The following is a 16817-nucleotide window of genomic DNA, read 5'->3' as shown; positions in this document are numbered from 1 at the left end:
TCTGTTTATTTTGCATGAAGTCATTGCATCTCACCCTTTATCTGTATTTACAATTTGTGTTTCTCAGAGGTTTTCCCTCAGGGATGAACAGGGTTTGTTACATTCCTAGAAACCCTGGCTGATGGGTGCAGAGCTCATAGCCTGGTTTGCACCATTGCAATGCCCATTTTTTCTGTTAGATTTCTAACTTAACAGGAGTGTGGGGGATTTTTGCAGCCCTTGAGTAACTGCTGGCAATGACAATGACCCTGTTGCAGATTCGTCGCGTTGCCTGTGACCAGCTGTACACCCTGAGCCAGACAGACACATCAGCTCACCCAGATGTACAAAAGCCAAACCAGTTCCTCCTGAGCGTTGTTCTTGGTGCACAGCTGCCTCTCTGGTCACCAACCAGCATCATGAGAGGAATCAACCAGAGGTAAGTTGCATGTGTGTTTATGGAGGAAGAAAATCTGACACATTTTGAAATGAGCAGCACTGTGGAAGCTCTAGGAAAAAGGGATTGCACTTGGCAAGTGTTGGAGGTAAATATCCTGCAATTTCTAGAGGAGTAACTGAGAAGTTAAAGCATGTTTTTATTTTATTGTCAACTGACAACTAACTAGAGTTGCCATGAGGTGAGGGAAAAAATGAGGATTCAATATGATTGCTAACATTCAGAAGTAGCTGTTGGGAAGGAATTTTTTTAAGCTGCAGCATGCAGAAGCACACCTACATGGTTATGCTGCTTTGGGTTAGAGGGACAGAGCACACTGACTTTAAAGACAGCTGGTTAGAGAAAAGTTCATGATTTTAAGTAAACCTTTCTTCTATTTATATCTGTTTCAGACTTTTGTCCCAGTGTACAGAATACTTTGACCTGAGATGTCAATTACTGGATGACCTGACATGTAAGTATGTGCAGACACCTGATTCCTTCATTCTGATGGCAGCTTCCAAGCTCTAGAAAAGGTGTAGAATTGCCTGCAGAAGGGGGTTACTGCACCTTGAGCTCAGAGTGACCTGCCAGTGTGCTCTCTGTCCTGTTCTAGTGCCTGGCATGGTCTGTTCTTGGCATTGGGTAGCTCATTCCTTCTGGGAAGTGAACTGAGCTCCCTGGTGGAAGGTTTACTTGATACACATGAGGGCAAAACTAGACCGTTACCAAACTGTTTGAAATTCTTTGTATTTATATTCTGCATTTCCAAAGCTGCTATTTTTTACTATGTTCCTTTTTTTATTTTCCTTGCAGCATCAGAAATGGAGCAGCTGAAGATCAGCCCAGCTGCCATGTTAGAAGATGAGATCACTTGGCTGGACAATTTTGAGCCCAACCGCACGGCGGAGTGCGAGACCAGTGAGGCTGACAACATCCTGCTAGCAGGACACTTGAGGCTCATCAAGACTCTCCTCTCACTCTGTGGGGCAGAGAAGGAAATGGTTGGTGAGTATTTCTCTTTAAATTGACTAGACTGCTGGGAATTCTGCATTAACACATGACTGGACAGTCATGTGAAGACATCAGTGGAAGTGATACAGAGCTATAAGGACTGGGTTTAGCAGTACCTCTAATATTTGATAAAACATTTGTTGATTTGGTGCTATGAAGTGGTTTTGTTGTTTATGAAACACCTTTTTGGCATTTGCAGTGATAATGTAAGTGCTTAACAGTAGATTGCTGTGTTTCAGGTTCATCTTTGATTAAGCCACTGTTGGATGATTTCCTGTTCCGAGCATCCAGGATTATTCTGAACAGCCATTCCCCAGCAGGCAGTGCTGCAATCAGCCAGCAAGACTTCCATCCAAAGTAAAAATTATCTTTTTTTTTTTCTTTTTATGTTGAGTTTTGTCTTCAGTGTCATGAATGATGATGTCAGAATTAAACCCTACAGACAGTAGGATTTAATACCAGTGGTGGAGCATTTCTCCAGTTTTCTACATTTCCTACATAAATGCCCAAATAGCATTTTATACAGTTTTGTGTGATCCAGTGTCCTTGCATTTCTGTACTTCAAAGTCTGTGCTTTGTTAGATCAGCGATGAACTTCAGGCACAACTGAGTGCTGATTTTATGAGTCCAAAGAATATTCCTTTAGCTTGTTACTGCTTGGGAAGTTGGCTAAATTGGAGCATGAGCAGAAAATTAACTTCCCAAGCTCCTTGTAAAAGAGAATCTCAGAAGTTCCAGTTCTTTCTTTTTCCCTTCTCCCTACCTATTTTGTAAAAAAGCTAACACCAAGCAAGTCTCCTTGCACCTGAGAAAGCTGATGGAGCCCAGAATAGATAAACTGGAGAAAAAAGAGTGGGCTTTCTCCTTCCTGTCACAGCTTTTATGGCCATACAGTATCTGAAGGGGTGGGTGTAAATTAGCTCATGTGGATTTCTGAGCTAGTGCAGCTGAATTGTTTGTGTTGCATTGAGTAGTTGGTGTTAAATCAGGCATATCCTCACTGCCTTTCCACAAACCTACAAGAAGGTTCCAGTGAATCATTTAACAACCCCTGAAATGAATGGGACTTGATCCACCTTAGTGTTTGGTCCAGCTTTGCTCCACTGCAGTTCATCCCAAGCATGCTCTTTTTTTTGCCTAGTGTAAATAAAGCCTTTGGCCTTCAGAAGAAAGGGCTGCTGTGCTGAATGACTGCTGAAAAGAGCTGAGTTGGGAGGGGTTTTGGTCTAGCTCAGGTCTAAACTCATCTGTTGTAGCAAGGATGTTGTTTGGTCTAGCTCTTCCCAAGTTTCCCTCCCTGTAAAAAAGTCATTTTGTCTCCATCAGTGTTACATGATGGAAAGTGTCTGTTTGTCCTCAGACATGCAACCAATTCTGTCTCCTTTTAGAGCACTTCCTTTTCCTTCTACTGAATGTTAGCAAGTGTATCCATGTCAGTAAAGGAGGCTTGTTTAAAGGAATATTCCTCTTGCAACTATTCTCATTAGATTCTTCCCCATTCTCCTACCCCAAGAAAGAAAAAAAAAAGACAAAACAGCACTCTGCAGTCCCTCAGGAGTGTTTAATCACTCAAAATGTTCTTTAGAATATTAATTGTTGCCTGTTCTGAGTAATACAGCCTTCTGGAATTAGAAATAATTGAGTCATCTAGCCAGTAGCTCTCAGCTGTGGTTTTCTTTGCAGGTGCAGCACAGCAGACAGCAGATTGGCTGCTTATGAGGTGCTGGTAATGCTGGCTGATAGCTCACCCTCCAATCTCCAGCTTATCACAAAGGAGCTGCTTTCCATGCACCACCAGTGTGACCCTGCACTCAACAAGGAGTTTGATGTAAGCAAGAAGCTTTTTTTAATTTGTGTTAGCATGGTTTGGAGTGCTGGGCATGGTTCACTTTGTTGCTTCATTCATGAGATTTCCATGGTCTTCAGTTTAAAATGCCACAATGCAGCTAAGGGGAAATGCAGATACATTTAATCTTCCTCAGAAGCAGATACTCCAGTATGTCTTTGTTATTAACTGAGTAAGAAAGAATTTCCTAAATATCACAGATTTTATTTATTATTACATTTTAGGCCATTTTCAACAGTGTTGTGCAATGTGTTAAATATTTAAATGACTGCATACAGCAGTCTTGCAGTTTTTCAGAATTTATTCCTGGTTTTCCAATAAATTGTTCTTAACAGCTCACATACAAGGGGGAGAGGTTTTAAACTGAAAGAGGGTCGTTTTAAGTTACATATCAGGAAGAAACTCTTCCCTGTGAGGGTGGGAAGGCCCTGGCACAGGCTGCCCCATCCATAGAAGTGTCCAAGGCAGGATGGATGGGGTTTGGAGCAACCTGGGGTAGTGGAAGGGGTGGAGCTGGATAAAGGTCCCTTCCAACTCATATCATTCTGTTTTTCTACAATACAAAGGTGGTTATAAAAGCTATAGAATGTTGTTGGAGTCTCATATTTTTTATAAGTTTTTGGGACAAAAAATGTATTTGTCATTCCAGTACCTTCCACCTGTGGACAGTCGCTCTATTTCTGGATTTGTGGGACTGAAGAATGGTGGTGCTACTTGTTACATGAATGCTGTTTTCCAGCAGCTGTACATGCAGCCTGGTCTCCCAGAGGTAATTAGTTCAGCATCCAATAAAATCCTCTTTTTGGAATTACTTTCACTTGAACCACTTCATCTTAGCACCATTTGTAAATAAGTTGCAAAATGAAAAGTCAACTGTGTGTGTATAAATATATACAATAAATACATAAATTTTAAGTTGTAGTGCTGTGGGCCATGACAGCTTATAGTAATGATTTTTCCAAAAACCAATTTAATAAGGTTCTTTGTTTCCTTGCAGGCCTTGCTTTCCATTGATGATGATACTGACAATCCTGATGACAATGTGTTCTATCAAGTTCAATCTCTTTTTGGTCATTTGATGGAAAGCAAGTTACAGTATTATGTACCTGAGAACTTCTGGAAGGTATTGTATCTTTTTGTTTAGAATCTATAGCTTTTCTACTTAAAAAGTAATCATTTATTCGGCCTTTTTCAATTGCAGAATTCATAAAGTAAGCTCTAATTCAAAAAAACCAAAACATGTTAAAATAAATTTATATAAAAATGCTTTTCTCAGTGATATATATATGAAGCAACCACCTTTTAACATAGATTTATATTTTATATAGATTTTCAAGATGTGGAATAAGGAACTTTATGTTAGAGAGCAACAAGATGCTTATGAGTTCTTCACCAGTCTTATAGATCAAATGGATGAGTACCTCAAGGTAAAAACCTCAGCAATTTCTTTTCTGTTTCATATGCATATCCTTGGTACCTTTTTTCTCTTTTTGCTTTGATCTCTAGAAAAGAGGCAGAGAGCCATTTAGCTTATGTTATAATCTGCACAGTATTTAGGAGTTTAAAATTCCTACTGATTTCTTGGTCTTCCACCCTGCAATATATCCCATTGATGTCTAACTTTACATCTCCAACAGAAAATAGGAAGAGACCAAATATTTAAGAATACTTTTCAAGGAATCTTCTCTGATCAGAAGATCTGCAAGGACTGCCCTCACAGGTAATGACACATTTAGTGCATCAGTTACCAAGTTACGTGTTCCCAGAACTATTAAAATATATATGTCAAAGTAGCACTGGAAAGTAGAGAAATGCCCCTGTGAGCATCACAGCTTTGATAGCTGTGGGGCAAATGCAACATTCTTTCCTAAACATCTGTCTTGTTCCTGCCAGCTGGTAAATCCTAATCTGTTTTTCTTCTTGAATTTAGGTATGAGCGTGAGGAAGCCTTCATGGCTCTCAACCTTGGTGTGACTTCATGTCAAAGCCTGGAAATATCACTGGATCAGTTTGTTAGAGGAGAGGTTCTGGAAGGAAGCAATGCATACTACTGTGAAAAGTGCAAAGAAAAGGTATTGATTCTTAATTTTTGTGAAACAAGATTCATGTGCCGTTTGATGTTTTCTAAGCTTTACATAGTCATGGAAAACATGCTTAGATGCTGCTCGCTCTTGCTGCATTGAAGACAAAAGGTTCAATGCCTCTAAAAGTTTAAAGTCAACTAAAGGTTTAGAGGGATGACAGGATGGTAAAGTTTTGTGTAATGCATTGAGATGTATCCCAGTCATCCTGTAGACACCCTGGCTTCTGTGGACACCTATGACTTCCCATGGCTGGATTTTCACTGTGACTCTCTAGAAGGGTGCTGCAGATGGCCTGGGATGTCAGATAGAGGTGATATTCTTGTTTCTTTTCAAGAGAACTACAGTGAAGCGCACCTGCATTAAGGTTTTACCCAGCCTGCTGGTGATTCACCTGATGAGATTTGGCTTTGACTGGGAGAGTGGCCGTTCTATTAAATACGATGAACAAATAAAGGTAAGAAAACTTTGCTTTATGGTGCTTTCCCTAGCTACTTTGTGTAGTGGACTCTCATTCTTCCTATTCATTTTTCCTTTTTTCCCCCACATTTTGATGCAGGGATTTTATAACATGGTAGTGCTACAGAAAAGAAGTGTTTTTCCTTAGAGCTTTCCTTGTTTGCAACATTCTTGGGGTCCTTTCGGAAAGCAAGGCAAAAAACCTCCTTAAAGAGAGTTTGTTATTTAACATCTGTGTAAGAAGCATAAGAAGTTGAAGTTCCATGTTTTCCTTTGGTGTTCCCGATGTGGGAAGCATTGATACCATTCTCATAAAATTACACAAAGCAATACACACTGCAATGCCTTGATTAATCCAAAGTATCTCTTCAAACAGTTTCCCTGGATGCTGAACATGGAACCTTACACTGTGTCAGGGATGGCTCGTCAGGACTCCTCCTCAGAAGTGGGGGAAAATGGCAGGAGCACAGAGCAGGGAGGAGGAGGCTCCCCAAGGAAGAAAGTTGCCCCTACAGAGAACTACGAGCTCGTTGGTGTGATTGTCCACAGTGGCCAGGCTCATGCAGGGCACTACTACTCCTTCATCAAGGACAGGAGGTAACGGGCAAGAAGGTTCGTGGGGGAGGTTTCAGAGCTGTCTAAAGGCTTCTTGTTCTGGGAAGGTGCATGGAGCCATCCAGAGCTCTTCTGGAACCACTCTTCCCTTTCTCAGCACCTGTGATGAGGCAATGACACAGTGACATGGGGCATCACAGAGTAAAATTTTCATTAATTCTTATGTACCTTGTATTACAGTTCGAGGGCTTCCTGACTTGCAGGTGATGTGCTTCTCATAGTTTTAATCAAGGTTATTTTTTAAAATGCAACCTTGACATCAGTTGAACTAAGCTTTCTTCTTACTGTCAAAACAAATGTGAGTTCAGGCTTGTCACATCTAGGCTGTTCAGGGTGGTTTGTTTTTTTGCTGAGACAATCAACTAACTTTGTTTCTGTTGTGTTTCTGTTCTGTTTTGATCACAGAGGATGTGGAAAAGGAAAGTGGTATAAATTTAATGACACCGTTGTTGAAGAATTTGATTTGACTGATGAAACCCTGGAATATGAATGTTTTGGTGGAGAATATAGACCTAAAGTCTATGATCAATGTAAGCAGAAGTACAGACAGTAGATTCAATTTCATACTGATTTCAGTAACTCAAAGTACCTATAATGGACTGAGTAGAGCTTAGTCCATTATAGGTACTTTGAGTTACTTGGACTAATACTCCTTCTGAACCTTATTTTCCCCTAAAGCCTTCCCTTTACTGAAGAACAGAACAGCTTGTGTATGGTCTAATATGAATTAAGCCATATTCACTGTGATTCAGCACTTTGTAGACTTAATAGTAGAGATTGAAAAACACAATGGCACCTTGTTAATATAGTTTTAAAAAAGCCCCAACCGAACATAAACCAGCCCTTATTTTAGGCTAGTGAGAATGACTTCATGGAACACTTTGTGGCATCATATTGTTGAACTTTTCAATGCTTTAAGGAATTTTTTCCAAGCACATTTCCAATATTCGCCCGTTTCATAATTCAGACACTTTTAATCACTGATGTTTTGATCTGACAAATTTATCCTGCTGCAGTTCACATTACTTGTACCCCCAGTTTTGCTTCCATACAGGAATGGGAAAGGTACTAAACCTTCAAGGGCCTTCATGGGCTGCCTTTTATCCCCACAGCAAATCCCTACCCCGACGTGCGCCGGCGCTACTGGAACGCCTACATGCTGTTCTACCAGAGAGTGTCTGACCAGAACTCCCCTGTGCTGCCAAAGAAAAGCAGAGTCAGTGTCGTCAGGCAGGAAGCTGAGGACCTCTCCTTGTAAGTTCCCCTTGTATCCAGAAAGGTTTCTCTCATATTGATATCTAGACCTCTCTCTGTAGGAATACCAGGCTCTTTGTGGCTCCGAGGTTGGGGCCCACTCTGAAGTTTATTACCCTTATCTATTACAAACTCAGGGGATGTGAGCTCTTTCTAAGTCAAGAAAGTGAGATAAAATGGTGTCTAATCAAGGCTATTTAAGTCTCAATTATCTAATAAACAGCTGAAATTGTATTATTTATACTTCTAACCCTGTTATGATCACCCAAAACCCACAACACAGACATCTTTCGCCCAGTGAGAGAAAACCACCCAGATCCAAGAGGAAGGTGCAAAAAAGACAACTAGCCCACACCCAAAGTTCTCCATCTTGGCTCCCATATATCACCATATACTAAATTCCCAATCTAAGTTTTTTCACACAATACTATCCAAACGACACACACACTGTTTCTGTGCTATCACTCAATTTTTGATGCCTTTTCCAAGGTCTCAGGTCAAATGAGGTGTTTACTTGAGGGCTGGCACCCTTAAATTCAGAAAGCTTGAAGTTTTCAGCTGTCAGAGTTCCAACATCTCTCCACAACTAAGAATTGAGTCATTCCTGTCCAGCAAAGCAATGTATTGACCCTTCTGTTGTTTTGATTTGGTTTTTAAGCTGCTTGTTTATTACCATTATTGCAGCAAGTTCCAGCTGACTGACAGCCTCAAGAAATACTTAGGCTGTCTTCAAAATTGCCATAAGATCACTCTGGCTGCAGTGGTATTTTATACCTAAACTGTAGATTTGTTGTAGGATTTCTTTATTCACCTTCAGCTTGTTTGTATTTCAGATCTGCTCCCTCTTCACCAGAAATTTCACCTCAGTCATCACCTCGACCCCACAGGCCCAACAGTGACCGTCTGTCCATCTTGACCAAGCTGGTTCGAAAAGGAGAAAAAAAGGGGCTCTTTGTAGAGAAAATGCCTGTGAGGATTTATCAGGTAGAGCACACTGAAAGTGGCAACTAAACTCTGCTCACATAAAATTTGAGCACATAGTGAGAGAAACGTGGTAACTTTTAAAGGTTACCTTGAAGTAATTCCCTTGTAGGAAAGCTAAAAAGCAACTCTGGATTCTGACATAAAGTTACTAACAAGCTCTTTAGTGATACTTATTTTAAGTTTCACTGTACTTTCTCAAGAAAAAGGCCCATCAGTTCTTTGCTTTGAAGAAACTGCAGGCAGATAAATCAAAAATGAGATCTGGCAGCAGTCAGCATACAGGCAGAGAGAGACAACAGCAAAAAAGGCGCTTCATGTGGAGTACACTCGAGGAGCAGTGGAGATGATGGCAAATTACAGTGATCCTCAGGTTCTTGAGTTCACAAGAGTGTAGAAAGAGGAGGAGCAGTGAGGAGAGCCTGCATCACACACACAGGGAGGATAAACCCTGCAGGCTGTGTCTGGCCCTCCACATTGGCTGTTTTAGGGCATTAACAGCCACTTTGGGCATTCTTGCATCTGGCACTGTGTTATTACAATGAACAGAGTTTGGCTCAAATTTATTGAGAGTCTTTCAGCAAAATCTCATTTGAAAAAAGAAGGACTTGGCATTTAAATACCTTATTGTGGCTGCAGCTTGCAATTACACCAGGACTCCTTGCTCTCTGCATCTAAATTTGTTAGGCAAGCCTTTCTGGTTTGAGGGGTGTTCTTTTGGTTTGTTTATTAAAAACAAGCAAAAAATAGAACTTATCTGCAATTTCTTCCTTTTTTCCCTTAATGGCAAATGATTAAGTCCCTCATCTGCTGTTTTGTAATATCTTTGAAAGAAAATCACTGGTTTTATACCAGATCTTCTAAATCTCCTGTATGTATTTTCCCTTTGCTGAAGTTGTGATTCAAAAGGAAACAGAATAAGTTTGACACTGATTTTTAAATACCACACATTTACATAAAAGATGAAGCTTTAGTTAGAGAAGTGTATTTTGACAACATTTTTAATTTTTTTTGCCTTCTTTTACTTTTACAGATGGTGAGAGATGAAAACTTGAAATTTATGAAGAACAGAGATGTATACAGTAGTGACTACTTCAGTTTTGTTCTGTCATTAGCTTCCCTGAATGCTGTAAGTACCTGGATTTTAATCTTGGAGTGTTCAAATTATTTTGGATAAAATGGCCACAAAAGCTGTTTGGGTCAAACCAGAAAAACTGGAAGAGAAGAGTTGACATGATTTTGCTTTTCCACGCAAGCTATTCCTTGCCTCCAGTAATTTTGGATGCTGATGATAACATCTGCCTCAAAGCAAACTCCAGCCTCCTTTTCTAGTACTGGGAGAAACATCATTTTGCCCCAGTAAAATTTATTTAATAATCCATATCTTTTATAATGATGCAAACCAAGCCTGTAGAGGGACAGAAATCCCTCTCCATATGGAAGGTCCAAAAGTTGGTGTTAACTACTTCAAAGTTGATAGAGTTTAATTGGTAATAGTTTCTTAATTAAGTTTTTCTAAATGGAGTCATAAACCAACAGCATTTATTAAATTTTTGAAATCCACAGATCTGGTTGGCCTTACAGCAAGTTTGCTCCTTTTTTAGCATATTTATTAAGTAGCAAAGTCAGCACTGGAGACTGACTTAGCACAGAAAAATGCTGTGGCTTGTTTTTTCCAAGTGAAGTAAATAACTTGAATAGAACATGTCGATGTGTTTAAGAGACATCATGTGTGCTGCAGGCATCATTTTACTCTGGAGTAAATTTAATATTTCTTTCAGACTAAGGTAAAGCATCCCTATTATCCCTGCATGGCAAAGGTGAGCTTACAGCTGGCAGTCCAATTCCTCTTCCAAACCTATCTCCGAACCAAGAAGAAACTCAGGTAAGGCAAACAAGAAACATGGTTTAACTCTGGGAGGTGCTTTTGCTCCTGGATTACTGACAGTTGTCCCTGTTTTGTTGAAGGGCTGATACAGAAGAATGGATTGCCACCATAGATGCCCTGCTCTCCAAAAGCATTGATGCTTGTCAGTGGTTGGTGGAGTATTTTGTTGGGCCAGAGGGCCGGGAGCTTGTGAAGTAAGTCCTGGTGATTCTGGCTGAGGTGTTTTGTGTCTCATGTGTGGATAAAGCTTCCTCAAAACACGATCTGGCCTGTACTGATGTATTCCCAAAGAGTTGACTGTGCACATTCTTTAAACAGACACTTTAGATAATTACTTGGAGTTTTGTTTCTAGTATTTTCTCTGTGCAGCTTTCTGAGAATGTTGAAAATCAAATTAGATAGTGCAGTGTGCATGGAGGAGGATCAGGTGATGAATTCAGTGAAGGGATTTGGAATGTGCTAAAGTTTGTGTGGTCAGCTCTACAAGGGGTGAGAAAGGAGAACAGGGTGAAAGTGTTGGGGGTAAGGTAAGTTAAATACTTACCTGACAAGGATCACAGATGAACTGGAAAGACTTTCTTCTAGCCAAGCTAAGGATTAGTTAATAGGTGCTTTGAAAACAAATTATTGGAGATCTGACATGCTGAAAGAGGTGTGTCAGTGTAAAAAACATGTTATCTTTTAATTTGCATTGAAAAACAACATCTTATGAGAGCTTTTAGAGCTCTTTTTTATTTAAATAAATAAATATATTAATAGAAATATTACAGGCCTTACTACAAGCAGGAGTGTGTGAATGTAAATTAAAGCTTGCCCACAGAAGTACAGTACAAAATGTATCTGGACTGTTAAAATAACAAACACTAAACACCACAGTTAATCACAGCAGCTGTGTGTGCATGTTGATTCCAGCTCTCTTTGCAGCTTCACCTTTTCTCTTCCAGGACTTTCCTCCTGGAATGCAGCGTGAGGGAGGTGCGAGTTGCTGTGGCCACAATCCTTGAAAAAACCCTCGACAGTGCCTTGCTTTATCAGGAGAAGGTCAGTGGGTGCCACCTCCTCTCCAGACATCCCCTGGCTGGGCTCTCCCTGGTGCCTCTTGCTCTGTTTGCAGGCAGAGCTGTGTGAGCCCATCCTCCCTCTTAATTTCTAGGTTAATGCTCATCTCTTCCTGCCCAGGGGGTGTTTGAAACACTTTGGGTTTTTAAGCAGTAGACAGCTCTTTACATTCAAAATATTTTTCTTTTCACAGTTAAAAACTCTACATCAGTTACTGGAGGTGCTACTTGCTCTACTGGATAAAGATGTACCTGAAAACTGTAAAAACTGTGCCCAGTACTTTTTGCTATTCAATAACTTTGTACAGAAGGTAAGAAAACATTTTTTTCTCATGGCTATTTAACTTTAAGAAGACATTAATAAAGCAACTAGTGATCCTTATTCATAGAAGGATTTGCAGTAGAGTGAAATTCAAAACTTTTATTAGGAGTAATCAGGTTTATTTTGTTTTGTTTTTTAAATAAATGGCTTTGAATAATGGAGTAGGATAAAATCACAAAAGTATACCAGTGGAAGATGTTATTTCCAGCATATGAATTTTGGTTGTCTGTTTTGAAGGGTTGTATAGAGTTGTTCTTTAAAAAAAATTATATATATGTATATATATTAAAAAATCAAGCATTCAGGATTTTTATTCCATGGAGAGCAGAATAACGGACTGAATTTACTATTTCTATTTCTCTATTCTTTTTGCCTTCTTTATTTCTTGTAAGATATTTATTGTGCATCTGCTGATTCTGCTCTGGTTTGTGTAATGTGCTGTGTACAATGAGACTCTTTAGGACTTTATCTTATTGATCTGTGTTGGGATATTTTGGGGATTTCAGAGTGGAAAATGCAGGTTTTAGCCTGTGCATTTTACTTTTGTTCTCTTGAGCACTAATTCTTCACCTGCACAGGAAGGTAATTTGTTGTTTTTTTCTTCACAGCAGGGAATAAGGGCTAGCAGTCTTCTCCTCAGGCACTCTGCCCTGAGGCACATGGTCAACTTTCTCCTTGGCCCCAACCGGCAGAGCAATCAGGTACAGGCCATCCCCATGTTTTTTATGATGTTTAAATTATGAATAAATACTTTTCATGTGGTAGAATAAACAATCCTTCAATTATTCTGTAAACCTCGTGCAAGTGTGAGCCCACCTATGTGTAGTTAGCATGGAATAACTGTTTTGGCAGAAGTAAGCATGATGTTTTTTATAATAATAAAATTTTTATCCACTCTAAAGTATTAGATCATGGTGGTGGTCTGTAAGAACATTGTTTTGGCTAAACAAAGTTGATTAAATAAACCAAAGGTAATTAAATCTGTCTTTGACTCAAGCAGAACCGCAGGTGGAGTTCAGCACAGGCCCGTGAGTTTGGATATCTTCACAACACTGTAGCACTGCTCGTCTTGCACTCTGATGTCTCCTCACAAAGAAATGTTGGTAAGAATTGTGGTTTTGTCTTTTGGTGCCTTGGCATTTCAGTTACATTGATTTGGAGTAATTTAATATTAGTGAGGAAAATAGAGTGATTTTGAATTTAAGGCAGAAATGGTTAATACTAGTTTGATTACTTCTGATTTTGCTGTAAATGTATTGAGTGGCAAACAGTATTTTGGGAGGAGGGAGATCTTGATACTAACAGTTTTGTACCTTCTTCCCTTCCCCATGTGCCTAACAGGTATTTCCTCATGTGAGTGAATTGAGCTCTGTTGTTGGCTGGACAGAATCACAGGCTGTATTTTGTTTAGACTTGTGTTGTCTCAAGCTTATCTAAAGGGGAATATTTAGACTAAGTTACTGAATAACAAAAAATTAAACACTCTCCTAGTTATTTCTTATGAGAGGCAGAAACATCCAAATAAAGATAATAAAGGAGTAAGTTAAAATCTTCAGTTTCCTGAAGGAGGAATTTGACATTGTCTTTTAAAAGAATAACTTAATTTCTGTCTGAGGTTGAAAGCAGTCAAAAATCAGAAGGTAACAGGAGAATTATAAATATTCTGGATATGATGAATGTGCAAGAGGGATTGGGAGTAAAACTAAAGCTCAAACTACTGATAGTCTGTGGACATTTTGCCTTGACCTTCCTGCAGTTCTTTTGTCTGCTGTCACTAAAATAAGTGACACTTCAGGGTGCAAGAGATTTGTTACTTGGAGTGGTAGCACATGACCTATAAACTAGTTGAGATGAGTGTCATGAGGGATTTCATGGTGCCAAATGAGCAGCAGTGTCTTCAAGGTGTGTTAGAACAAACTAATCTATGAGTGGATTGTTTTTGTATTTGCTGTTATAGCTCCTGGTCTCTTTAAGCAGCGTCCACCTCTCAGCATCACCGCTTCAGGGCCACTTCTGGCACTCCATGAAGAAGTGGAAGCCTTGCTATTCCTGTCTGAGGGAAAGCCCTACTTAATGGAGGTATCTGCTCTAAATTCTGCCCTGCTTGAACCTAAAAACTTATGTGATGTATTCCTTTGACAAATCCTTTTGTGAAAAACACTGAATATCCAACACCAGTGGCTATTTTTAGGCCTAAACAAGAAGGCACCTTTAGTTTCTTGTCCTCTTCATATTCCAGTATATCCCTAAGCTTTGGGGCCTGGTTTGATGCACATTTTGCAAGGGCATTTGCAGCTTTTTACCATGTCAAATTCAGGTGCTACCTTGAGTTGTTCTGATTTAATAGATGATGCTCGACCTTTGGCGGTGAGCATCAGGAGCTGAAGGAGTGATATAAGGGCAAGGGTTCAGCCTCCTGGGCCATGCAGGCACTGGGGAAAAGAGCTGCATCCTTCCTGGGGAGGGCAAACACCGTGTTACAGCCTTGTTTTCTGGGAGGCAGCTGTGTGTGAAGGGAGTGCTGTGCCCACAGGTGATGCACGCGCTGCGGGAGCTGACGGGGTCGCTGTCGGTGCTCATGGAGATGGTGGTGTACTGCTGCTTCTGCAACGAGCACTTCTCCTTCACTGTGCTGCACTTCATCAAGGTACACACAAAGCCAGCACAAACCTGTCCCATGGGTGTTTCTCCCAGCCTTTGTTCATCCTGTGTCTTGTGCCATCACCACAGAACAATCCACTTTGCTGGATTTGGAGGGGGTGTTGGGGTTTAGGTTTTCTTAGGCCTTTATTGTTTAAATTAATAAAATTTCAAAAATCTTTAAAGCTGTCTTGAAATTTTTTGCTTAACCAGCTTATTTTGCTATCTAAGTAACTTTTTCTTACATGCAGACTCAACTGGAAACTGCTCCTCCTCATGAACTGAAAAACATATTCCAGTTACTCCATGAGATCCTGGTAGGTGAAGGGTAAAACTTGTACAGGATAGATTTTTGTATTGATGTGTAATGAAAAAAGCTGGGACTGCATTGGTTATTTCAACATCCACACATATTTTAATCCTTCAGTCTGAGGTTTTATTACTTCCTAAATTTCTGTCTTGAAAATCCAGTGACACATAAAACTTGAGTCTTACTTGTTTTGCATGTGGGGGTGGGTAAAACCATTCCATAGAACAGATACAGAATCACACACAACTTACCTAAGTTGATATTTTTCTTTCCTAACAGGTTATTGAGGACCCATTGCAAGTAGAGCGCATCAAATTTGCCTTTGAAACTGAAAATGGATTAATAGGCAAGTAAGCCAGTGGGTGAACACTCCTGTCTCCTACTGACCCTCATGGTGGTAGAGGTTCACTCCATCTCCTGGTTCCTAATCCTCCTAAACTCTTCTACTTCTCAGGGAAAAAAACTTGACATATTTTATTTAGCCCCTGTCACTCCAAAAATGCTCTAAGAAAATCCAAACTAAGCATTGGAATGTTATAGTGACAGCAAACTAGAAAGGAGTTGAACAGGAAAGAGAGCTAACTTAATAAAATAAGGGGCAGATCAGGGTCTATGTGTAATGGGGAGGAAGAAAAGTACCTTTGATTACCATAATAGAGGAACTGTTTGAATCCTGTAACCTTAAAATTAATTTTTATTTCTTCCATATCTCAAGGAGCTGCCAGTCTTTTTGTTTTGTCAACATCCTGATTACCATAAAAAGAACCTGGTTCAGCCCAGCAGGATGACTGCAGCAGAGCCCCACAGTGGGACAGGTGGCTCCCACCTGTTGCTGCTCATACAAAGTGTTGTCTCTGCATTAGATATAAAACTTTACTGAAGCATTCAAAGAGAAAAAAGCTCAGAAGTAATAAGGTATATAAAGAAATAACCTATTTCATGTGCATCAGGAGAAGCATCTTTGGTGTGTAAATGAAATGTGGGGTTACACAGAGAGCCCCTCTGATGGGTTAGTGCAGCTGGAGCAGCTCTTTCATGGCTGTTTGGGTGAGGAGCTGCTTCAGATTGTGGCTTTCACCTTCAGTTATTTTGGATTCTGATTGAGGGAGAAAGAATATTTAGCTTTGTTCTTCATTTCTCTCATCAGTGCTCCTCTGTTTAGTAGTTTCCATGCGTGGCTGATGGCAGAGAAGCAAATATGCAGCAGTGTAAGAGAATAGCTAAGTGATTATTTTAATATCTGGATAAATTGGTCCCAGTTGGACCAATTCTGTGCTCTAACTTGAGCAATACATGACCTTTTTTCCTCTGCAGAGGAGAAGTGCAAGTGTTCAATTGGATTTTTATGTTGAAGGCTTTGAGAACTGCCCTGAGGTTTGGGAGTAAAAGTTGTAGTTTTGCCTTGAAGTTTCCTCACAATAGCATTGAACAACATCCCTCACACTGACTGGTTTTAATCCAGGAAAGGGAAATCAGCACATAATAGGTTTTGGTGCTCCTTAATAGGATGTTTGTGCATAATTTGTAGTACAGCACTGCTGTAATTTTTATCATCTGCTCTGCTTCAACAGTATTAAAACTGGCAATTTGCAGTTCCCAAACAATTTTTGCCAGCTTTGGAGGTTTCACTGCAGTGTTCTTTGCTGACTGCTATGGACAGAGCAACTTTTGAGTAGCAAATCTGATTGGGGAAATCTTTGTGCTTCTTCTCAGTCAGAGAATTTTGTTCAAGAGGTGCGAATTCATGGTAGAGAAAACTTGCTGGTAGGAATGGCCTGGGGTTTTGCCTGAGTCTCCCATGGAACAGTTTCATGGCTGTTGAATTCTGCTATGCTTGTTTATGTGGAGAAGCTTTAAACATTCCTCTGGCTTTGCAAACTTTGATCCAGGTAGAAGCTGGTGATCTGGTTCATTTATGGGGGTTTCAGACAAAT

The 16817-nt window shown here is 40.0% G+C and overlaps 1 protein-coding gene and 1 long non-coding RNA gene across 5 annotated transcripts in view; one reads left to right on the top strand and one right to left on the bottom strand.

Moving 5' to 3' along the window:
* USP24 (ubiquitin specific peptidase 24) overlaps positions 1-16817 on the top strand; it is a 60437-nt gene that overhangs the window by 40055 nt on the left and 3565 nt on the right. For 2 of the 3 annotated variants that reach the window (XM_059478637.1, XM_059478635.1), the window contains 26 exons: positions 258-418; positions 829-890; positions 1232-1423; positions 1669-1786; positions 3113-3257; positions 3925-4044; positions 4273-4398; positions 4604-4702; positions 4913-4995; positions 5206-5347; positions 5694-5813; positions 6192-6412; positions 6836-6960; positions 7543-7684; positions 8518-8668; positions 9699-9794; positions 10447-10550; positions 10634-10747; positions 11498-11594; positions 11806-11922; positions 12542-12634; positions 12934-13036; positions 13891-14012; positions 14467-14580; positions 14825-14890; positions 15163-15229. In XM_059478637.1, the coding sequence (XP_059334620.1) occupies positions 258-418; positions 829-890; positions 1232-1423; positions 1669-1786; positions 3113-3257; positions 3925-4044; positions 4273-4398; positions 4604-4702; positions 4913-4995; positions 5206-5347; positions 5694-5813; positions 6192-6412; positions 6836-6960; positions 7543-7684; positions 8518-8668; positions 9699-9794; positions 10447-10550; positions 10634-10747; positions 11498-11594; positions 11806-11922; positions 12542-12634; positions 12934-13036; positions 13891-14012; positions 14467-14580; positions 14825-14890; positions 15163-15229 (3100 nt within the window). Of the gene's footprint in view, positions 1-257; positions 419-828; positions 891-1231; positions 1424-1668; positions 1787-3112; positions 3258-3924; positions 4045-4272; positions 4399-4603; positions 4703-4912; positions 4996-5205; positions 5348-5693; positions 5814-6191; positions 6413-6835; positions 6961-7542; positions 7685-8517; positions 8669-9698; positions 9795-10446; positions 10551-10633; positions 10748-11497; positions 11595-11805; positions 11923-12541; positions 12635-12930; positions 13037-13890; positions 14013-14466; positions 14581-14824; positions 14891-15162; positions 15230-16817 lie in introns of all 3 variants that reach the window. The other variant, XM_059478636.1, reaches the window with a different exon arrangement.
* On the bottom strand, positions 1152-3186 carry LOC132077143 (uncharacterized). 2 transcript variants are annotated; one of them, XR_009419007.1, is made up of 2 exons: positions 2506-3186; positions 1152-1397 (listed from the first exon to the last, which is right to left on the bottom strand). It is a non-coding gene; the product is annotated as an uncharacterized LOC132077143 (long non-coding RNA). The 2 variants fall into 2 exon arrangements; XR_009419006.1 differs by lacking the exon at positions 2506-3186 and adding an exon at positions 2193-2449.

This window comes from Ammospiza nelsoni, chromosome 9 (genome assembly GCF_027579445.1).
Source record: "Ammospiza nelsoni isolate bAmmNel1 chromosome 9, bAmmNel1.pri, whole genome shotgun sequence".
Lineage (NCBI taxonomy): Eukaryota > Metazoa > Chordata > Aves > Passeriformes > Passerellidae > Ammospiza > Ammospiza nelsoni.
Note: the sequence above shows the minus strand (reverse complement) of the source record. Positions and strands in the feature narration are given on the sequence as shown.